Below are 24,693 nucleotides of genomic sequence, written 5' to 3' on the forward strand. Positions count from 1 at the left end.
GTAGAATGGCCATACTGAAGAGCTCAATGACTTTCAAGGTGGCACCGTCATAGGATGCCAACTTTCCAACAAGTCAGTTCATCAAATTTCTGCCCTGCTAGAGCTGCCCCGGTCAACTGTAAGTGGAAATGTCTAAGAGCAACAACAGCTCAGCCGAGAAGTGGTAGGCCACACAAGCTCTCAGAACGGGACTGCCGAGTGTTGAAGTGCGTAGCGTTGTCCTCGGTTGCCACACTCAATACCGAGTTCCAAACTGCCTCTGGAAGCAACGTCAGTACAAGAACTGTTCGTCGGGAGCTTCATGAAATGGTTTTCCATGGCCGAGCAGCTGTATATAAGCCTAAGATCACCATGCACAATGCTTGCCATCATTGGATCCTGGAGCAGTGGAAACCTGCTCTCTGGAGAGATGAATCACGCTTCACCATCTGGCAATCTGATGGACGAATCTGGGTTTGGCGGATGCCAGGAGAATGCTACTTGCCCAAATGCATAGTGCCAACTATGAAGTTTGGCGGAGGAGGAATAATGGTCTGGGGCTGTTTTTTATGCTTTGGGCTAGGCCTCTTAGTTCCAGTGAAGGGAAATCTTAACTCTACAGCATACAATGACATTCTAGACGATTCTGTGCTTCCAACATTGTGGCAACAGTTTGGGGAAGGCCCCTTCCTGTTTCAGCATGACAATGTCACCGTGCACAAAGGGAGGTCCATACAGAAATGGTTTGTCAGAAATTGCAGTCGGTGTGAAAGAACTTGACTGGACTGCACAGAGCCCTGACCTCAGCCCCATCGAACACCTTTGGGATGAATTGGAACTCCGACTGCGAGCCAGGCCTAATCGCCCAACATCAGTGCCCGATCTCACTAATGCTCTTGTGGATGAATGATAGCAAGTCATCGCAGCAATGTTCCAACATCTAGTGGAAAGCCTTCCCAGAAGAGAATAGGCTGTTATAGCAGGCTGTTATAGCAGCAAAATGGGGAGCAACTCCATATTAATGCCCATGACTTTGGCATGAGATGTTCGACAAGCAGACGTCCACATACTTTTGGTCATGTAGTGTATGATCTCATCCCACTTGATGGTTAACAATGATAAACAGTGCCCTCTACCGATGCCACCTGAGTGCATTTCTCCCTGCTCTGCTGAAGAGTTGTTGGCTCCTCTCATACAGGAGTAATATATTTCGTTTAATTATTAGTAAATATTTGTTAATATGAATTGTTTTATTTATTTATCAGGGGTGCTGCAGCACCCTCAGCACCCTGACTACCCGCTGCTATGTCCCTGAATCCTATGAGGCCATTTACAAAAAATGTAAAAAGCACCATTCATCTGTAAAACACATAGGTAACACTGGATAGGGACTAAATGCCTTGGTTTCTTTTTTACAAAACATATATTTTTTAATCAATTTCCACTGTCCAAAATTTGTTGAATTACCTCTTCACTTAGGTAGCTGAGCTGCCACCCATATTGACATGTCAAGTTACTGCCTGCACATAGTAGTCTTAAAGACCACCCACACAAGTAAACCCTGCACGTTTTAATGGCAGATGGAGATGATTAAAGTCTCCTCGGGAAACTTGCTGGTGGAGGACTGACAAAACAGTGGTGCTGAGTGCTCAAAGCAAGAATGTCCAGTACTCACCATGAGACAGGGTAACATTAGCGATGACTAATGTAAGAGTTCTACATTATTTATAGTGGAATCCAGATACAAAATGATAGGAACTTGCGCTGTGACTAATACAAGTCTGCCTTTCCTCTTGTCACAACGTCGTTGACAGTGGTAACACCTACAGCTTGTAAGATGACACCAGCAGCTTTCACAAGGCACACAGGGGTGTTTCATTGAGAAGTGGAGGTAGCCTACATTCTTATCGTACATTTTCCATTTAGCGGACCTGAGAAGATAACCTGTAAGTGATGTTTGGTGCTGCTGTGCCGACACACACAGTCTCTTTGTTGATTTTTACTGGGGGAATTTTTTGAACAGTTTTACTTACTCATTGACTCTGTAAGTATTTCCTTTATAAAGTATTATTCCTATGCAGAAAGTTGATTAAGATATTCTGAATATTTAATAATGAAGGTCATTGATGAGGATGGTGATGGCTGTACATGATTAATAAATAGCCTGTGTTTTTGTTTAGTTTGACCACTATCTCCACTAATTGTACTTTCTACTAATCACCACTAGGCCTACTAGAAAAAACAGTTATTGACTTTGTGACTTGGTATCTAAAAAGGGAAGCTATTGATAAAATGTATGGATTTTACAAAATGCATTAGTTTATCATTGAAATATCAGTGAAATAATGACGATTACATGCTGTATGTGATACATCCTAAGTAATAGATGGTAACCCGACAGCTGCATTGCCAAACCTTAATATTCATTTTGAACCTGAATATATAAAAAAATATTTATAATATATTTTCATATATAAAAAATATAATACATTTTTTGAACTTAATAAGTATGGATGTGCCTAAAATTGTACTCAATGAACAGCTTGTGCTGTGGTCACTGTTTATTTGATAAATGTCTCCTTAGAACCATCCATGCTAAAATTCATTTTTTTCTGTTTGATTTAGTGGCCTAGTAAAAAAAAAGAATGTCCAGTGGAATTCTAGAGTAAAGCCCTGTTGTTCAAGGTGTATAAACAGCAATGGGCAATTGACCTTACAATCCTATATGCCGGTCTGGGGTTTATTTAGTCTGGAATCAGTTGAGACAGAGCCATGTACCAGGCCTGGAGCCCAGCAAGATGTAGCCTACCTACCCTCCAACCAACCCTTTGAATATCTGTGTTCAGTAGGGTCGGTATTATAGTAGGTTCAGTATTACCCCAGTTAAGCTGTTTTGATCTGAGACTCGATAATTGGGGACACCAGATCTCTGTTCAAATGCTGTTTCAGAATGATGTAGCTTCCAGCAATGCTGTTGGACATCAAATTGAAATTGCTCATCTTTTTCTTCTCTAAATTGTTCATTCGAACTTTTTGGAAAACTGATATTTAGATCAGGGGAAGTCTCTGAAAGCATCTATAGATATGTGTTCATAGTTGCCACAAAAAGCCTGGTGGCTGTTTGGTGATCAATTAGTTCCACTTGACAGTAGTAAAGGGGCTCTAAGTACTTACCACAGCACAGTGACAAACACTGCTGTTGGCAATTGATTTGTGTCAGGACAAGCTGTTTTCAGTTTGAGGTCTTTTCTGCTCAAACTCTTGAAGCTTGAAAGGAGGTACTATAATTTCAAGATGAAAACATTCTCTCAGCCTGTTGAAAGGTCACTTGTTTACCGGTGCCAGATGTGAGACAGCATCAGAGCCATCAGACCCATCCCCATGACAGAGCCCAGGTTAGGGCCAGCTCGGGCAAAGGGAACAAGACCATTAATCAGTCTTGTCAATTTCAATTTGAATGGCCCACTTTTGCATTACAGGAACATACTACACACATTCTTAAATTTGATATTACCAGAAGAATTCTAAACTTTTTTCCCCCTAATAGGTAGTTTGCTGCCCTGTGAGGTTGTTCCCTCCCATTAAGACACAGTCAATGAATAAGCAGCACAGTAACATGCTCCAAAATGTCACTGAAGGAAATCTTGTAGGGCTAGATAAATGAGGTACTGGAGACCTACATAATATCAATGCAGGTATGGGCTTGTTTGCATCTGTGTATACTTGTGTACTGTATGGTTGCATGTTTTGGTGTCTGTGTACGTGTGCAGGTGTGTGTGGGTGTACATGTATTTTCGGAATTGAGTATAAAGACCCCTTGTGTCTAAAAAGGTAGGTCAGGGACCTTTGCACTCTTTCCGCAGCCCTGGATTGTCCTGTAGTAGAGGTGTGAATGTGGCACCTGTGTGTTCTGTTAGAGCGTGAGGCTCCCAGCCCCGGGCCGGTCAGCCTGAAAAACAGCCACATACATGGCAGACAGGCCTCCATCTACTCACCTACATTTGAATTTACAAAGCCACCCTACTAAAGTCACTATGACAAACAAAGAGGGACCGTGAGTCTACAAGATCATCAATCTGATCTGTCCATGGTTGAGGGCTTTGTTGGTACATTGACCTACTACTATTGCTATAGGTTGTGTGCTTGCTGCGCCATCTAGCCATTCCTCCCCCTTCCTACCTGCCTGGATTCCACACAGCTCCCAGGTCTCCTAGGTGGCTCCCTTAAACTGGGGCTTGTGTTGCGCAAACTATGTAGGCCTTCCTGCCCACCTGAAAAAATACTACAGCCTACTATGGTATAAATACTGTAGTATTGACTGTAGTGTTTTAGCAGACTTTACTGTAGTATTTGTTGTAGTGTATGCTGTGGTATTTACAGTTAACTATAGTACAGTACATTCAGAAGGTATTCAGACCCCTTGACTTTTTCCACATTTTGTTACATTACAGCCTAAAATTGATTAAATAGTTTCCCCCCATCATTAATCTACACACAATACTGAATAATGACAAACCAAAAATTGTTTTTTAGAAATGTTTGCAAATAATACCCTTTACTAAGTACTTTGTTGAAGCACCTTTGGCAGCGATTACAGCCTCGAGTCTTGTTGGGTATGATGCTACAAGCTTGGCACACCTGTATTTAGGGAGTTTCTCCCATTCTTCACTGCAGATCCTCTCAAGCTCTATCAGGTTGGATGGGGAGCCACGCTGCACAGCTATTTTCAGGTCTCTACAGAGATATTTGATCGGGTTCAAGTCCGGGCTCTGGCTGGGCTACTCAAGGACATTCAGAGACTTGTCCCGAAGCCATCCCTGCATTGTCTTGGCTGTTAGCGGTCGTTGTCCTGTTGGACAGTGAACCTTATCCCCAGTCTGAGGTCATGAGCGCTCTGGAGCAGGATTTCATCTAGGATCTCTCTGTACTTTGCTCCATTTATCTTTCCCTCGATCCTGACTAGTCTTCAAGTCCCTGCAACTGAAAAACATCCCCACAGCATTATGCCGCCACCACCATGCTTCACCGTAGGGATGGTGCCAGGTTTTCTCCAGATGTGATGCTTGGAATTCAGCCCAAAGAGTCTTGGTTTCATCAGACCAGAGAAACTTTTTTCCCATGGTCTGAATGTCCTTTAGGTTCCTTTTGGCAAACTCCAAGCGGGCTGTCATGTGCCTTTTACTGAGGAGTGGCTTCTGTCTGACCCCTCTACCAATAAAAGACTGATTGTTGGAGTGCTGCAGAGATGGTTGTCATTCTGGAAGGTTCTCCCATCTCCACAGAGGAACTCTGGAGCTCTTTCAGAGTGACCATCGAGTTCTTAGTCACCTCCCTGACCAATGCCCTTCTCCCCCGATTGCTCAGTTTGGATTGGCGGCCAGCTCTAGAAAGAGTCTTGGTGGTTCCAAACTTCTTCCATTTAAGAAGGATGGAGGCCACAGTGTTCCTTCGGACTTTCAATGCTGCAGACATTTTTTGGTACCCTTCCCCAGATCTGTGCGTCAACACAATCCTGCCTCGGAGCTCTACGGACAATTCCTTCGAACTCATGGCTTGGTTTTTGCTCTGACATGCACTGTCAACTTTGAAACCTTATGTAGACAGTTGTATGCCTTTACAAAAAAAATGTCCAATCAATTTAATTTACTACAGGTTGACTCCAATCAAGTTGAAGGGTGATCAATTGAAACAGGGTGCACCTGAGCTCAATTTCGAGTCTCATTGCAAAGGGTCTGAATACTTACATATATAAGGTATTTCTGTTGTTTTTTATGTATAAAAAACTGTTTTGCTTTGTCATTATGGAGTATTGTGTGTAGATTGATGTGGGTGAAAAATGATTTAATCAATTTTAAAATAAGGCTGTAACTTAACAAAATGTGGAAAAAGTCAAGGGGTCTGAATAATTTCCGAAGGCACTGCATAAATACTGCAGTAAAAGAGAACTGTAATATGTACTATAGTAATTACTGTAGTGTTTTTGCGGACTGTAGTATGGTATACTGTAGTATTTACTGTAGTGTTTTTGCGGACTGTAGTATACTGTAGTATTTACTGTGATGTTTTTGAGGACATTACCGTAGGATTTACTATAGTGTGTTTGTTTTATTATCTTTGACATCGAAGTGGAAGCTTTCTCCTTTTAGGAAACCTACTAGAGAAATACTGAATGGATAGTTCAGCACTTCTGCTCTTTTCTATAACTTGTAGGGAATACAGTATATGGTCTATACTTTTCATGTATGTTTCTCAATTATGGTTGGCACAAATTGTGCTATAGGGAGGGGAATGGGCAGGGTATATGCAAATTAAATACTGTAATATTTACTATAGTATTCTATAGTATACTACAAAATGCTGTAGTAAGTACTACACATGATCGAGGGATACTACAGTGTGTAGTATATTATTCTACAGTATACTACAGTTAATTATAGAATTCTATAGTAAACTAGTATTTTTTCATGTGGGTAGGACATTACCTTAAAAATATACTGTTTGTACATGTGTATCCTATCAACAAATGCTATTTTCAGTAGTTAGTGATGGATTCTGTGGGGGTTACATCCCTGTCAGCAGTCAGTATGTTTAACATTCCAATAGTCTGTGACTTTAAACAGAACTCACATTTTCTTGGCAATTGAAATGAACGGCACATCTGACGTTAAGATGTACATACCATAGAATCTAGGCATCTTATGGTAACACTCCACTCTAGAGTTTGTTGAAGTTGACCAGTATATTTTCTTCTGTCTTTCACTGCAACCCCGGTGCATGTGTTGTTTTCTTACCCCTGCAGATTAACTGTGGGGATTACGGGAAGCCAAAGCATGTCTCTGCATGGGGTTGGCCTTTATGATGAATACTTGTCTGGAAAGAGGAGAAATGAGGCATAGAATAGTGCCAGGGGATTGGCTCTTGGCTTTAGATGTTTGTCTATTAAATCCTTCCCTGATATCAGTTACACTAACAGTTATAACAAAAGGTTGGTGCATGTGTGTTCATGTTTGTGTGAAGATTTGTGTGTATGTGGGCTCTGTGTGTGATCTATTGTGTCAGTACATGTATTTTGTATGTTTGTGTGGGTTAGTATGTTGCTGTATGTGTATCATCCATGCTTTTGGTTTCCACACTGAAGACCATTACGAGTTTTACCTGTGCCAAAACCTTCTCCTGCCCGGACCTCCACCAACTCCAAACCTTTCCGCTCATGTGGGAGTCTGGTGGACAGTCCTCCTACTGTGCTCTGTTGATAACTCTCATAGGCCGCCCCGACCTGGCCCACGCTTGGCTCCTGTCTCAGCTGTATGCCCCTGTCCTGGCCCCTGCTCTGGGAGGAAGGTGTGGAGTGCCCCTGTCCTGGCCCCTGCTCTGGGAGGATGGTGTGGAGTGCTCCTAGGCCTGGTTAGGGTCAATGAGAGTGTTCCACACCATTAGATTTACTGTCAACTGAACTAGAGGCTAGAGTTTGTTTGACTTGGGTTGAACTCTTGCTGTAGTAGGCTATTAAAACTTTATACAGAATGGCTGTCCTGATGTATACAACTAGAAATGGGCAGAAAATACTGAAACACCAGAGGCTGACAGACAGGTTGACGCCCCTCTGACAAAGAGCTGATTTACAGATAGAAATGCCACACCACAAATAAGCTCTCCAACTCCCTCCTTTGATGTGACATATTCAAATGTTGCAAATCTAGAAAAGTGACAATACAAAATATTTTTAATATGAATTAAATACAACATTAACAGCTTATGTTCCTCCTGTCCTGCAGGCAAAAGAGGAGGGAACCATGAACAGTCCGGTAGAAACAGAGGACGACCAATACAGTCCAATACATCTCACTGGGCTCGGAATATGTTGCCCCCTCAGTCCCAAACAGCACCACGATGGGCCTGGTCTAGAGAACCCACAGCAGTACACTAAATGGCTCCCCAGCCGCCACGAGGCCAGCCTGCTGCCCATGAGAGAGGACCTGGCTCTCTGGCTCAACACATTTCTAGGTAGGGTGACCTTCACCTGATTTTTATGTTGTTACAAAGTACTTGCAACAAACCTGTAACCATCTTGGGGTTTGGGGCTTTTAAAACACTTTTAACAAGGAATGTGTCTAAACTATGACTAAGATAATGTGATGCATTGGTTTCGCTAGATTCCTGTGCAACATAGGCCTATTTTTGTAGTTTCTGAACATCAATACAAATGTCACCCAATGACATACAGGTTATGCGAGGACATGAAATTGGATCATACTTTTTATATTGGATAAGGGGGACCTTGCTATTGGTTGGTGTTCTGAACCTGAAAGGCACACATGAACCTAAATCCTTGAAATACCCCTGCATGTCTGGTCACTGAAAGGAACCCTGTTAAGATTCCAAGGGAACAATATTGTTGGAAGGAAGTCAGGAAGGGCCTGAACATGTCACAGCCTGTGTGTCTGGGTCGGAGAGACGACTAGATAATATCCATCACTCACACATAGGGATCGACTTGCACCAATGCAAGCCACGCATAAGTATTTTCTCGGTCGACCACCAGGAAGTTTGCATGAGAATGATGTCGTTAATAATAAGGTCCCATTAATAAGGCAAATGCTTCAGTTTAATATGGCATAATAAAAATGCATTACTCCAGATCAACACCCTTATCATTATTCACAAATAATGCCAGAGCAGTATAGTACATCTGTGTCATCACAGTGAGTAGTAACCTCAGGACAAAAACACCTGTGTAATGACACATAACGCCCTACATGATAAGTATGTAGTCACTATATGGTCACTTTATAGTCACTTATCATGTACAGATCATTTTTTTGAAACAGGGTATAAGTAAATAAAACATTATTATTAGATGTAAAGCACACAGTGATATAAGACAACTATTTGATGTGAAATGGGCTCCCCTTTCTGTGGCCTGTTTAGCATGGTGTTGGTGACTGACGTTTCTCACCACAGACTCTGGGGTCACAGCTGACAGCCTGATGGACAGGCTGGATAATGGGGTTCTGCTGTGCCAGCTGGCCGAGGAGCTACAGGAGAGGATGATCCAATGCAGCAATGGCAAGGTAACATACAAACATACATGACCATAGACAGCATACATTACATGATCCCAATTAAGAATATCGATCTTTCATCAACTTACTTATGCCATACAGATGTCTATATTTCAGTGGCTCAGTCTTTTTAAAACATTTATTTCACCGTTATTTAACCAGGTAGGCTAGTTGAGAACAAGTTCTCATTTGCAACTGTGACCTGGCCAAGATAAAGCAAAGCAGTTCGACACATACAACAACACAGAGTTACACATGGAATAAACAAACATACAAACAATAATACAGTAGGAAAATCTACATACAGCATGTGCAAATGAGGTAGGATAAGAGAGGTAAGGCAATAAATAGGCCATGGTGGCAAAGCAATTGCAATATAGCAAATAAACGCTGGAATGGTAGTCTAAGACGCTCTGCAATTGAGCCGTCTCTGGTGTACGTTTGGTGTATTTTTGTGTTATGATGAAACCTAGCCATCACTTGAAAGGAGACAATAAAGGACATTTCACTGAGAGTCTCTGGTTTTGAAGTCACCATCTGTGGTTCTCCTCACCCCTTCTCTGCTGCTGCTGATACTGACTGAGAACTGCATAATGCAACGCTTCATTGTCATTCTTGAATTGTGTTTACTAGTAACTCTTTCCTAAATTTATACAAAAATAACTCAATATTGTTTATAATCTTACACAGAATCTTCCCAAAATTATGTCAAAATTATGTTTTACTGTTTTTAGTTTTTAAAATACTGTTCAACAGCTGATAAAACAATCAATGTAAAAAAGTGAAACATTTGATCAGTGTATTTCCTGATAGTTGCTGGTTGAAAATACAATCTACACAGGACCTTGTAATCAGCAGGTTGTGCATGGGTGACATCACCAGGCGGTTAATTAGTTAAAGGCCCAATGCAGTCAAAAACGTGATTTTCCTGTGTTTATACATATATATTTCCACACAATGAGATGGGAATAATACTGTGAAATTGTGAAAATTATGATAATGCCATTTTAGTGTAAGAGCTGTTTTAAAAGACCGCCTGAAATTTCAGGCTGTTTTGGTGGGATGTTTTGGCCTGCCTGGTATCATCACCAGGCGGTAAATTAGTTAATAGAGCAATAACAAAGAGAGTTCCAAAACGTCTCTGGCATTAACAGTTAGTTTTCAGTTTGCCCCTCCCCATTCAGACCACTCCCAGCCAGTCCTAGCAAAATTCTTGCTTGAGAAATGTTTTTTTTTTTTGCTAAAAAGCTATTTCTGTTTCTTTTGGAAACTGTTTATGGAAACTATTACAGTAAGGAACATAATTGTTATCCAGAAATGATTTGATATTTATCTAAAAATGGCTGCATTGGGCCTTTAAGAAAATAATTGATGCTAAGAGGATAATGTAGTGGGATTGACCCCAAATTAGCTGTTATTAATAATTATAATGCACTAATTATACCATGTTATACACTGAGTATAAAAAAAACATTAAGAACAGCTGCTCTTTCCATGACTCAGAATCCAGGTAAAAGCTATGATCCCTTATTAATGTCACTTGTTAAATCCACTTCAATCAGTGTAGATGAAGGTGAGGAGACAGGATAAAGAAGGATTTTTAAACCTTGAAACAACTGAGACATGGATTGTGTGTATGTGCCATTCAGAGAGTGAATGGGAAAGACAAAAAATGTAAGTGCCTTTGATCGGGGTTGTAGAGTTCATGTCCTGACAAATTGACGCTGTTCTGGGTGCAAGAGAGGGGGGGGTCCAACTCAAAAGTAGGAAGGTGTCCTTAATGTTTGGTATACTCCGTGTATTGAGCTGAATTAGAGTATTGACATTGACTTGGTGATTGTCCCTGTGTATTTTCCCCAGCCCTTCGTCCGCAGGGGGATTAATTGGCGAGCTGATGCTACTTCTGGCTCTTTCTTTGCCCGGGACAACGCTGCCAACTTCCTCTACTGGTGTCGGAAGATTGGTGTGGATGAGACTTACCTGTTTGAGTCTGAAGGTTTGGGTGAGTGCCTACTTGTTTGTTCATTTCCGTCTGGCACTGACAGGACACAAATCTGTCCTTAAACAGCCAATATCCATCAAGTTGTCTAAGAGAGAATCTGTACATCTTTGTCAGAGTCAACCAGATTAACTCATGAACACTGAAATGGTGTGGCTAATTGGCAACAGACCCTACAGTTAGATCATTAACACACTTCTGCCGATTCTATTCTGTTGTAAATCTGTGCTCAGGATGTGCAACGTCCAGAGACTTAGCAGATATAATCTTATTGAGAAACAGACCTCATACACTTCACAAGATGTCTGGTTTTAAAACGTTCCCGACCCCCATCCCTAAACGTTCCCGACCCCCATCCCGACCCCCATCCCTAAACGTTCCCGACCCCGACCCCCATCCCTAAACGTTCTCGACCCCCATCCCTAAACGTTCCCGACCCCCATCCCATCTCTACTCTCATCCATATATATACAGTTCACGTTTACGTACACCTTAGCCACATACATTTATACTCAGTTTTCACCATTTCTGAAATTTTATCTACACTTCTGCCCACAAATTTTGTATAGGATGAGGTCAGAGCATTGTGATGGCCACTCCAATACCTTGACTTTCTTGTCCTTAAGCCATTTTGCCACAACTTTGGAATTATGCTTGGGGTCATTTGCGACCAAGCTTTAACATTCTGACTGATGTCTTGAGATGTTGCTTCAATATATCCACATAATTTTCCTCCCTCATGATGCCATCTATTTTGTGAAGTGCACCAGTCCCTCCTGCAGCAAAGCACCCCCACTACATGATGCTGCCACCCCCGTGCTTCACGGTTGGGATGGTGTTCTTTGGGCTTGCAAGCATCCCCCTTTTTCCTCCAAACATAATGATGGTCATTATGGCCAAACAGTTCTATTTTGTTTCATCAGACCAGAGGACATTTCTCCAAAAAGTGCGATCTTTGACCCCATGTGCAGTTGCAAACCGTAGTCTGGCTTTTTTATGGTGGTTTTGGAGCAGTGGCTTCTTCCTTCCTGAGCGGCCTTTCAGTTTATGTCGATATGGGACTCGTTTTACTGTGGATATAGATACTTTTGTACTTATTTCCTCCAGCATCTTCACAAGGTCCTTTTCGGTTGTTCTGGGATTGATTTGCACCTTTCGCACCAAAGTACGTTCATCTCTAGGCGTCCCCTTCCTGAGCGGTATGACGGCTGTGTGGTCTCATGGTGTTTATGCTTGCGTACTATTGTTTGTACAGATGAACGTAGTACCTTCAGGTGTTTGGAAATTGCTCCCAAGGATCAACCAGACTTGTGGAGGTCTACAATTATTTTTCTGAGGTCTTGGCTGCTTTCTTTTGATTTCCCCATGATGTCAAGCAAAGAGGCACTGAGTTTGAAGGCAGGCCTTTAAATACATCCACAGGTACACCTCTAATTGACTCCAATGATGTCAAATAGCCTATCAGAAGCTTCTGAAGCCATGACATCTTTTTCAGAAATTTTCCAAGCTCTTTTAAGGCACAGTCAACTTAGTGTATGTAAAATTCTGACCCACTGGAATTGTGATACAGTGAATTATAAGTGAAATAATCTGTCTGTAAACAATTGTTGGAAACATTAGTTGTGTCAAGCACAAAGTAGATGTCCTAACCGACTTGCCAAAACTATAGTTTGTTAACAAGACATTTGTGGAGTGGTTGAAAAACTAGTTTTAATGACTCCAACCTCAGTGTATGCAAACTTCTGACTTCAACTGTATATATACTCTATCATACCCTCTCATCAGACCATGGGAGGCCTCTGGCAGTAGTCTCTGGTTCCTTTCTTGTGCCTGTTCTGGATTAGTAGCCTGTCCCCTGTAGAAAACTGTGCTGTTTCCCGTTCAGTCCTCTTCTCTGTTCTGTAGAAGCATGGCCCCACTGGGAAAACACTCCAGTGTCACCTGTCTTTGTCCCCCACTGACTCTCTAGCTTTTATCTGTGACTGTCACTATGAGAACGCCAGCCATGCTTCCTCACTAGCTGTAGAGGATTTAGCGATTGGATGAGATGGTTTAAAGAGAATGAAAGAGACAGATGTTTAGGTGGAGCTGGAAAGCAGGTCAGATCACAGTGCTACCTGACTCTGTACCTTGAAAATAGGGATGATATATTTTCTTCTGTGACTTGGATTGTCTTGTCTTAGGATCATGTATCACTCATTCACCTCTGTTTCTGTTCGATGCCTTCAGTACTGCGGAACATGGGAGACTAGTTATAGCATGTTGACCACATTTAGTGATATTAATTGTGTGCGCGGTATACCTATTCCACCTGGGCATGTTCCTGCATGGGCAGGCATGACACTGAGAGAGTTCATGTGTAGGTTTAACTACCATACGCGTCAGTTTGCCCCCTAGTCTAAAGTGAACTGGCTTGTTCACCAACTAAACTGGCTTGTTGGTGAATTTTCTCTCAGAATGATAGGACAGGTACATGATGACTACTGTATTTTTCAATTTTTATGTTTGACACAGGAACTTTAAAGTCATTCATATGGTACATCTTCATACATACATAAATGCTTAAATTGTTGTACTTCAACGTACAACTACATGTAAGTGTATACTGTGTATGTGTGGCATTATGTCTGCTCTACTCTACTCCTGCTGTCTCTCCTCCCTCTTCCCTGCTGCATCTCTGATCTCTGGTGTAGTGATGGATTTACAGAATAGAGCAATGACAAGGAACTTCATTGCCAATTTCAAAGATCAAAGGTTACCTATGGACACAGTCAGGAGGTGTGTCCAATGTGTTTCACATTTGAACTATAATACCATAACTTTTCCCAATTGTTTGTGTTTTGGTGGTGCTTAATTTTCATGTTAGGCTACTGAGAGAAGTTAAGTTCACTACACAGTATATCCACGATTCCTTTCCCTCCAAAACAAAACCACACCTTCTGTCCCTGTGAAATAAAATGACATGTTTAGATCAAGATATGTTTGGATAAGTATTTTAATCACTTTGGAGAGCCTAACTTTGAAGACTACTGATGATTACAGGCATTGAGCGTGTTGTGTTTAAATCAAATCAAATCAAATCAAATCAAATTTTATTTGTCACATACACACATGGTTAGCAGATGTTAATGCGAGTGTAGCGAAATGCTTGTGCTTCTAGTTCCGACAATGCAGTAATAACAAGCAAGTAATCTAACTAACAATTCCAAAAAAATATTAAAAAAATATTAAAAAAAATAAATAAAAAAATAAAAACTACTGTCTTATACACAGTGTAAGGGGATGAAGAATATGTACATAAGGATATATGAATGAGTGATGGTACAGAGCAGCATAGGCAAGATACAGTAGATGATATCGAGTACAGTATATACATATGAGATAAGTATGTAAACCAAGTGGCATAGTTAAAGTGGCTAGTGATACATGTATTACATAAGGATGCAGTCGATGATATAGAGTACAGTATCAACGTATGCATATGAGATGAACAATGTAGGGTAAGTAACATTATATAAGGTAGCATAGTTTAAAGTGGCTAGTGATATATTTACATAATTTCCCATCAATTCCCATGATTAAAGTGGCTGGAGTAGAGTCAGTGTCATTGACAGTGTGTTGGCAGTAGCCACTCAATGTTAGTGGTGGCTGTTTAACAGTCTGATGGCCTTGAGATAGAAGCTGTTTTTCAGTCTCTCGGTCCCAGCTTTGATGCACCTGTACTGACCTCGCCTTCTGGATGACAGCGGGGTGAACAGGCAGTGGCTCGGGTGGTTGATGTCCTTGATGATCTTTATGGCCTTCCTGTAGCATCGGGTGGTGTAGGTGTCCTGGAGGGCAGGTAGTTTGCCCCCGGTGATGCGTTGTGCAGACCTCACTACCCTCTGGAGAGCCTTACGGTTGAGGGCGGTGCAGTTGCCATACCAGGCGGTGATAGCCTGCATGCCCACGTTTTCTTTACCCACGTGTCTGGTGCCTACAGGGATTTAAGTTCAGCTTAAAGGATAGCTGGGCTGGAGAAAGGCATAACCCCTCCTGAGTCCTCACTGACATTCACCCGTATTCAAAATGCTGCTTTTGTTTTCATTTTCCTCATAGAGAATGTCCTGTTTTATCTTTGCAAGCATCTCTTTTTGCAGCTGAATGATACTCATTGTTAATGGGTAGCTTGTGTGTGTGGTTCTTGAAATGTAAACACATTGGTTTGATCTCTATTCAATTTTGTCTGTGTGAATCCTCATATTCAAATAGCTTGGTGCAGGATGAAGGTTGTTTTTGTGTGTCCTGACATTCTGACAGTCTGTGTGGTTTGTCATGGACATTCATGTTTACATTTACACATTTAGCTGCTGTTCATGTCATCAGGCTTTATACATAAAGATAAAACATTAATATGACAGTATTTGTTTAGCCATGACATAAGTTGTGTGTGCTTTAAGGGCAGTGCTCCACAAACAGCCTCGGGAGGTGTGTCTCTGTCTTATGGAGCTGGGAAGGATTGCAGCCAGGTGAGTTGTCATGACTCTGTGTACATCATTCACTCAGAGACTTGCACAACTGCGCTTTTCCCTGTTCACGGAATCTTTCTTTACCAACCGTCTAACAGTTGTGGTGTCTCACTGACTCGCTCTCAGGTATGGTGTGGAGCCCCCAGGGTTGGTGAAGCTGGAGAGAGAGATAGAGAGGGAGGAGGGAGGGTCTCTCACCCCATCGTCACCTCTGGCCTTCCCCTCACCCATAACTCTTCCCTTAATCTTACCGTTGATCCATGCTCCTACACCCCCTGCTTCTGTAACCCCACCTCCCAGTCCAAGCCCACCCCCTTCCCCAGCCCCAATAGACCCTACACCTGCAACTTCCATCTCATCCTCGTCAACCACCACTAGCACAACTTCCACTCAAACCTCATCTGTTATCACTGTCACAACCTCCACTCAGACCCCTCCCACAACACCAACCACAGATCCTATCTCAGCCCTGAGCCTTACAGAGACCCCTGTCTCCCCATCTCCACATCCTCCACCACTGTCACCTCCATCCCAACCCTCACCCTCCCCCTCACCTAAGTCCAAGGCGCGTCGTCCAAGCAAATCATCTGCTAAGAAGACTCCAAGCACATGCGACTTGTTGGATGACATTGTAAGTACCTCCTCTCAAATAGGCCTAAAGTAACCATGAATTACCCATCAATATAATGAGAAGTACAGAAGCTAATCAGTGTCATCTTGCCCCACTGACTGTATCGTAGGAAAGATCTTAAGTATTGACCTAGTCTAGCATACCAGACTTCCTCTCCAATTGTTAAGCAAACATTCTTAGCGGTGATAATGCTGGTAGGTATAACCTACGGGTAGGAGGAGGTTGTGTCTTTGCTTGCTTTATCTGAGAGATGTTTTGTGTTTCAGGTGAGAAACATTATCGAGGACTCGCCATGCAGCTGCCCCACTAAGTTCCCTGTGGAGAAGCATCCTAAAGGATGCTACCGTGTCGGGGAGAAGATCCTCTACGTACGAGTATGTCAAAACCCCTTCCTTCACCCTAATTGTAAGGGGTTAATAAACCTGAGGCAGTTGCATGAAACCATGGAAGTAGATTATATTTATATTGTTCTATACAACATCCACAAGAGGAAATATAAGGCATTTAATTTGTTGGTATTGACTTAATACCAACATATTACATTCTTTGCATTTTCTTATGTGGTTGTTTTTTAATCAAGTGATATTTAAGAATGTTGATTGACATATATTCAGAATATTGAGCAATGAGGGCGTGTTTGCTGCAATAAGTGGGAATCTGTAGAGAAGGACTTGTTCCAGGCAAAGCCCCATGGGACACAGGGTTGCTTGGCAACAGTAGACTGAGTTCTAATGGGGAAAAAGTATTATTAAAACATGCCCAGGTTTGTAATACTTGATTTGTCCTAATATGTATTGAATGTCTTACAAATAAATTATTGTATATTATTTTGTTTAACAAAAAGTGAAATCTTAGCTATAATGTAAAATTAACATTTATACTTGATTGAGTAAAATGTGCATTTTGCCTTTAGTTACTCCATATCTAATATATTCTGAAATGGACTATTCAATTCCATAGTTAATTTATCAACAATTGGATGGGGTCGCACTCTATGGGTTCAACAAACCAGAAATGCATCAATTGCTTCCTCAGTGGAAGCTTTCCCTATATGGCCTTGACTGACACTGTAGCATCGACTGTCTGCAGTCCACACTGAGCTGACAGACCAAACCATATGTTGTTTCTTATCTTTTGGGGACAATTGGTCACCAACAGAAGACCGTTTTAATGCTCAGTTAATGTTATTGAAATCCATTGGCTTAGAATGTGTTACTCAATAACAGTATGTGATTTAGCTGTCTTTGTCAATAAGCTGACACGCTGTTACAATTGCATCCCTATTTTTCTTCCCTGAGCAACAGACACCTTATTTTTACTGCCCATTTAGATATAATGGCTGCCTTAGACTCACTGAACACCTGTTTCTCAGTAATAGTCAAATGTCTAACATGGGAAAACATGCCCTTACGCCACATCAAAGAAAATGGAGGTCATAAAAATGGATAGCCAAGGGATGTTGTTGGTTTATGGCCAAGTTCAGTGAGGCTGTATGTTTAGGACGAAGATTTACAAAATGGAGAAATATGCGTACCCTGACGGTTTCATGGTCACGGTATTGTATCTTTCCTTTCTTTCAGCCTTCAGTGTTTCTCGGCAACCAAGGTCATATGACTGGGGTTTGGTTGCATGTGAACCGCTTGTCTGTTGAAGCTCTGTAATTTTCCCGATATTCCAGATGTCCTCCCCTAAACACACTTTGGCTTATTTTAGTCTTCTGTGGTTTCCTGAGAATAACTGCTAATTACAGATTAATTACAGCAGCATGGACTTGTGCCAGGCTACGTTACCTTTTTCACTTTAGATTGTCTGTGTGCCCAACATCTCCATCTTAACTGTTATTACTGTACAGCAGAGGTATTCAACCGTGGGTCTGCAGCCCATGTACCTCAGGGGGTCCGCAAAGTATATTTTTTAATATAGTATATTTTATTTTATTTTATTATTTCAACGTTTTTAAGAATATTGCTAGCAACAACAGAATGAATACATTGAGAATAACAGAAAATATTATTATTGTCATCCACACCAGAAAATAGGATATATTTTCTTTCTAATGTTGCCTAAGGTATGACGGGGGTCCTTGGGTTGTCGGTTGCCTAGGAGGAGGTTCCTGGGTAAGAAAAGGTTGAAGACCCCTGTTGTACAGCACTACCTGCAGGATACACAGTCCTTTCTCTCAATCACTAAAAAACACACTTATCTTCTCTGTATGAATAGAGCACTACAGTCCACTCCCCTGTAAAGATGTTACCTGTGAATGTGTGAAGTGAAGCCCATTAACCAGGCCCTGATAACCCCTGTATGTCTGTCTGGCTGTCTGTCTGTCTGTATGAGTCCTGTGATGTTTGCTTGCCTTTTTAAAGAGCAGAATCTATTGATTACTAAAACCAAGTCATTAGTGGTGTGATTTAATCAGACAGCTCATTGAAGCCTGGCCTGGTATGACACCACCTCTCTCCACTGGAGATTTTTCAATCATGCTAGCCCTGGAGGGCTCCATGCAGCATTCTCAGCTGTTGAAGAAAGGAAGGCTTTTCTTCTCCAAGCCCAATTAAGCACCAGGCTTTATAGCAGGGATGGTAACTGTGTCTGGCACTGAAGAGAATGGAGACATTAAAACCTCTCGCAATATCATCTCACTTCCATTACTTCCTATTTCCATCAGAACACATAGGAGCTTTGTTTGGTTTGCTTTATATTTTAGCAGTGGTCTGATAGCTATAAAAAGAAGACATATCTCCATTTGAGCAATCATTAAAGTTCTATGGGATCACCTAAAAGGAAAAAGCAGTTTAATTTAAGAATAAGTAGGAGATGGTGGTTAGGTTATATTAAAGGCCCTGCCCTTTTTTCATGTGACAAGATCCTCCCATAGAGTGAGATATATGTGAATTTCTACAATACAATTACTCCATCTCTCATGTAATGACCAGTGCAATCACAATACATTTTCCTCAGAAGGGAATGGTTAAAGCATGGCCCCTAGTGGATGATGGGTGAAGGCCTCTTCCTCCATTAGCATTCTCATGAATCTTTCAACAACAAACGGGAGGAGAGAGAATCAATAGAGCTGCCAGGGAAGGAAGACACAGGGGAATCCAGCAGTCAGCTTATGGGCTGGAGTAACAGCACACGTGTGGGGGGGGGCAGGGGCTGTTAGAATGAATCTGATTATATAGAAGAAGATGTCTGCCGCAGGGGGTGGTGTGCACAATTCCTGAGAAAGTCTACTTGCATAATTCTACTATGGGAATATTGAGTTTTGAGAGCCATAACAGTCATAACGTATTTTGACTAGTATTCTGAGTTGACTAGTGTTCTGTTACATACGCAATTAAATAAATACAGTAACCCAAATATATTTTCCTCATAGAGCTCTTGAAATGTATTGCTGTAGGCTATAAGACAAATCCTTATAGCCTACAGTATTTTAGCCCACATTTGTAGGGATAGCTCTAACCTAAGGTTGATCAGTGGGAAAAACATTTAGGTGTTTCCCTCCACTGCTCCTGCTCCCCCTCCCTCCTTCTTACCCTTGTGTTCGTGTGTTATGTCAAACTTGACCCCGCTGTCAGCGATAACATTTTAATCTGCCGGTGGACAGCTGAGGCAGATCACGTCTCAGGGGCTTCTTTGGTTGGTAAATGAGACTACCAGGCATTGTCTGTGTGCACATGGTTGCTTGTGTATGTGCGTGTGTGTATTCACTTACACCCCTCCACTGTCCATCTCCCCATTAGTATGCATAGTGGAGGACAGGAGGTGTATAGCAGGGGTGTAAATCTGCTTGTATTATCACATTCTTAATGGTTCCATAATGAAGGGGTTATGGGCGATAAGGAAGGAGGGGGTGGGCCGGTGTTGACAGAAGGACGGCTGGCCAGGCAAGGCCTCTTGGGAATCTAGACGTCTGTGTGGAGCTACAGCTTTGTAAAGAGACAGCGATCTCTATTTTGCTGCTTTCATTTTCTTACAATCCGACTGTATTATTTGAGAGCTGTTGCCATGGTAGCATCAGGTTTGTACCAGACCAGAGGGTGATGTGTAGAGGAAGGTGTCTATGCAGTATGTTGTCAGAGGGCTTGATTTAAAGAGTGCTGATATCTCAGAGTGTTTGCCTGCTATCACAGGTGTTCTAAGTGTAACTATGTACATGGTGACTTCACAACAACGTACTATTTATGAATGCTGTGTCCTCTGTGTGCGTGCCCGTGCGTGTCTGTGGATTAGTCCACTGCATGTGCTCAGCTGGCGTCATGAGGCAGTGTTTCATTTGGCTTAATGAGATTTTGACAAATCTGTCTCTTTCTATGGATCAGAGATCATTTGACTTTCATGAGGGCTGTTACACAAGCAGAAGGAACTGGTCAATATTTGATTAGAAGGGTATCTTCTCTTCTCTTCTTCTCGGGGGTCATTCAAAGAGCAGTTTCAGTCTGGGGAGTGGATCATAACATTTTCCAAGGTTACTATGCCTTGGCCTACTTGAAATCAGACATAGGTGAAGGGCGATTCAAAACCAAGCTAGGTACTGAGCAACAAACAAATACATTTGTTGTGATATGGTTGAATTGGTTAAGTTTCTCAAATGGAATAGCAGTCATGGGTTTTATTGTACCTGCTGTTTCTGACTATCCCCTCCATATTGTTCTTCCTGTAGATGCTGAATGAGTTTCATGTGATGGTGCGCATTGGGGGAGGCTGGGAGACCTTGGAATGTTACCTGCTGAAGCATGACCCATGCCGGAGTCCACCGGTCACCCCGGTCAGGACCTGTTGGACCAAAGGCAAGTCCCCCAACATGAAGGACCTCTTACCACTGTCACCAGACAGTTACATGGTGGTGGGGGCACACTCCCGTGCCAAGAAATAAAACATGAATCTGTTCAACCATAACAGATAACTGACACCACAACCTAGCAATGAAGCTTCCTGGTTATGCTGAGCATATGATGTTTTTTTTCTGGGGATTTATTTGAATGAAAGCTATTGCCTAGTGACCAGAGTGTGTGTGTGTGTGTGTGTGTGTGTGTGTGTGTGTGTGTGTGTGTGTGTGTGTGTGTGTGTGTGTGTGTGTGTGTGTGTGTGTGTGTGTGTGTGTGTGTGTGTGTGTGTGTGTGTGTGTGTGTGTGTGTGTGTGTGTGTAGATTTATCTTTGGTGAAATTGGGTTTAGTGGCTCACATATATGTAGAAAGGTATATTTTATCATCTAAAGGAATTCAACAAAATACCTGGTATGGTGTTATTTTGGGGCAGCCTAGTGGTTAGAGTGTTCGGACAGTAACCGAAAAGTTGCTAGATCGAATCCCTGAGCTGACAAGCTAAAAATCTGTCGTTCTGCCTGAACAAGGCAGTTATTAATAACCCACTGTTCCTAGGCCGTCATTGTAAATAAGAATTTGTTCTTAACTGACTTGCCTAGTTTAATAAAAAAAATAAAAAAATGTAAGATTAGTTTGAAAAAGTGATCTTACCTGTAAAAATCGATCCTGTAGTCTTTAAAAGAGTTGATTCAGAATGGCTAGTATAGCTGAGAGGTAATGGCATTTAGAATTGTATTTTACTACATTGGATGAGGGCTCATCTGAAGACTGTCCAGTCATTTCTCTATAAGAATTGGTTTATTGTATTATAAAAAAAAAAAATTTAGAACCTTGAGAGAAGACAATATATCAGTTATGAAATGTTTATTTTTCATTATTTTATGTATATTTTGGAATGTACTCTGATTGAATATCTTGTAATGACATCACATGGGCATGAAAAAGGGCAAAAATGTGAACTATCAATTTATCTGTAGTCAGATGTTCGATGGTTAGCTATTACCTTGCAGCCTTGACTCTTTCTCAGTTGCTGGAATTAACACGACTGAGGACACAGACAGAAAATACACAACTCTCCTCTAGGTGGCACTGTGTCATAAGCAATAGATAGTACAAGTAACACTTAGCCCAGGGTTTCTTAGCCTCTATGGCTGAATTTAGACATGCAACACAATTATAATATTTTTTTTGACCAATCAAATCAGCCTTAAGATGATCTAATTTGAAAAGACCTGTGATTGGTCAAAAGACCTATTGGTGGAAAAGAAGATCAGAATTGGGCTGCCTGTCTAAATGCAGCCTAATATTATTACAGGGAATTCATCCACTGAGGTCCACTTAAAGTAAGTCTAGCATTTGGACTAAATCAGTGTCAGCTCACTAACTGACAGATGTCGGCAACATCCATGTGATTGTTTTTAAAACCTCATCAATGCTGTATTAAGTTTGGAGAATGAATATGTGCTACATACTGATGAAAGACAAACTGAGATGATGGTTGTTTTTTTTAATTGTCAAATCATGGCATTCGTGTAATTCCTCTTAAATAATGTGCCACATGTCACACCAAAACTTTACTGCAGTGGTTGCAAGAACCATAATAGCCTATTTGATTATACTCTCTATGAGTGTGAAATAGTGTACATGTAAGCCCAGATGGGCAGTACACAGGAAGAGGTTTACCTAAGCTCAGTGTTTTTCTGTTGTGGCATAAGATGACATAGACATCTAAAATACATGAAATATACAGACACAGTTGACTTATTAATTACATTTTATTTCAGTAAAATAAATTAGGTTAAAAAATGGACACAAGTTTGAATACATTAAAAGAAATGAACCATAATGATCTCATGCGAGACTATAATGTCTTTTAATCGTCTTTCTCCATCCTCGTGGATTGAACCAGTATAAATGACGTGTAGAAAATCATAGCAGTGCTACTTAAAGAGGTGCCACTTGAAATTGTGGCATTTGTACACAGTGTCCCACATTGCTCACACTGAACACTTTCCAGTTCCTCATGAAACACTAGAAGTCCCACTAAGAGAACTACTTTGCTGTCACTTTTGCATACAAGTTGTATATTGTGCTTACCCCTTCTCTCATTCTTTTTTACGTGGCCATTTGACCACTTTTTCAGAAATCTTGCTCTGCTACCCAGATTTTTCTCTATCAACCGGATTAGCAACAAAACCTTTATCATTATTCAAAGAACACAATTGCAATAAATGTATTGTTTATTGTAGCAATTATCCATGCATTCAATACCATTGGCCAATTTAGAGATCTAAGGGACAAAACCTGTATGTGTGTGTTGATATAAACTGGAGGAGAAGACTGTGGATGAGCTCAGAATGGCAGCAGAACACCACCAATATCCACAACTCTTTTACAAGTCTGAGGTGGTGCTACATGTAGTAACAATGTTGGGATGTTTCACTTTGTAGTCACTTTGAGGCAATGTTTTTTATCTACAGTCAAACACTAATTCACTGGAAAGGTTATAGAGCTCATCACCTCACCACATAACACTGCTGGAAAAGTGTCACAATGAGTGTGCTTTTTTTTAATGTAGGTAACAAAATGGTGTTCCTTGAGTACTCTGTACTCACAAAATACATAAATTCCATCTTACCTGTAATTCCATCTTAATTCATGTGTAGTGCTAGCCTCCGAAGCCTGTTTGAACCCAGACCTGCCACAAACAACATGGCCTGAGTTTCATCCCAGACCCTTTATGTAATACACAAGTGTGCTTGTATCATTATTACACCTCTCAAGTCCTGCAAGAACTGGGTACTTACAGAGTACATTAATCAAATGTTACCCAAATGAGGGCCTTTTGACCTCTCCTGATCTCTATGAATTGCAAAGGGGACTCAGAAAACTGCCTGTTGCCTGGGGAAAAAGTGGCACTGAAATTAGAAATCGTGAGCTCCCTCAATTCATTCAGCAGGAAAGTGGTCGACTCAATAGGGATCCTTAATACTGAAGTGATGCAGTTGATGCTTTAACAGGACATCATGTCTTCTGCTTACAAGCTGCCACATTATTGGTCTTGTCTCCAAGAGACCTGAGCTGATTCCTAGTTTCCCCCTACTGAGGAAGCATACAGAGAACAGCTATGTGCAAGAGCAGACACCCCTGCATCAAACGTGAGGAGAGAAGGATTGGTAGACAGGAAAAAAACAACATACCAGTGGTGTTACTGATGTAAACATGACATTGAGTATGACTTTTCACAGCCCTACTGCTCTCTCAATGTAAATCTCAACATTACCCATTTTCACTTACAGAAGAATATTAACAGAAATGTTGTGTTTAATAAGACGTGGATTCAATGATAAACTTAAACAGAAGCTTTGGGAATCTATGCTGTGCAAATACCTGCATTTTGCAGCAATTCACACAAAACAAATCACTCAATGCATTGATACTTGCTACAATGTGTTGTGCTATGTGAAGGTTTTTGTGACAGAATACATTAAATGCAAGTTCAACACTGGTGTCTGCCATTCAATTCCTGCCAAATCCAAGACGGCAGGTATTGTCACTTATAACTGTAAATTACCGTCTGTCATTGTTTCTAAGTTTGAATGTGTTACCAGAAGGTTACATTTTTATTCATTGAACCCCGTCCTTCAACATACAATATTTACTGATCCTTAAAGGTCCAATGCAGAT

At 41.3% G+C, this 24,693-nt stretch overlaps 1 protein-coding gene across 2 annotated transcripts; it reads left to right on the forward strand.

The window, feature by feature from the left end:
• Positions 1–1,679: 1,679 nt before the first annotated feature.
• LOC112249294 (growth arrest-specific protein 2) lies at positions 1,680–24,509 on the forward strand. Of its 2 annotated transcripts, none has more exons than XM_024419108.2 (8): positions 1,680–1,925; positions 7,755–7,983; positions 8,941–9,050; positions 10,902–11,043; positions 15,485–15,548; positions 15,675–16,179; positions 16,446–16,553; positions 20,843–24,509. In XM_024419108.2, exons 2-8 carry the CDS (start codon positions 7,773–7,775, stop codon positions 21,053–21,055), a joined length of 1,353 nt encoding a protein of 450 aa, XP_024274876.1. In that variant the 5' UTR covers positions 1,680–1,925; positions 7,755–7,772; the 3' UTR covers positions 21,056–24,509. The 2 variants fall into 2 exon arrangements, with proteins under 2 accessions (XP_024274876.1, XP_024274874.1); XM_024419106.2 differs by having other exon boundaries at positions 1,682–2,023.
• The last annotated feature ends 184 nt before the right edge of the window (positions 24,510–24,693 follow it).

The sequence above is a fragment of the Oncorhynchus tshawytscha genome, linkage group LG04 (assembly GCF_018296145.1).
Source record: "Oncorhynchus tshawytscha isolate Ot180627B linkage group LG04, Otsh_v2.0, whole genome shotgun sequence".
Lineage (NCBI taxonomy): Eukaryota > Metazoa > Chordata > Actinopteri > Salmoniformes > Salmonidae > Oncorhynchus > Oncorhynchus tshawytscha.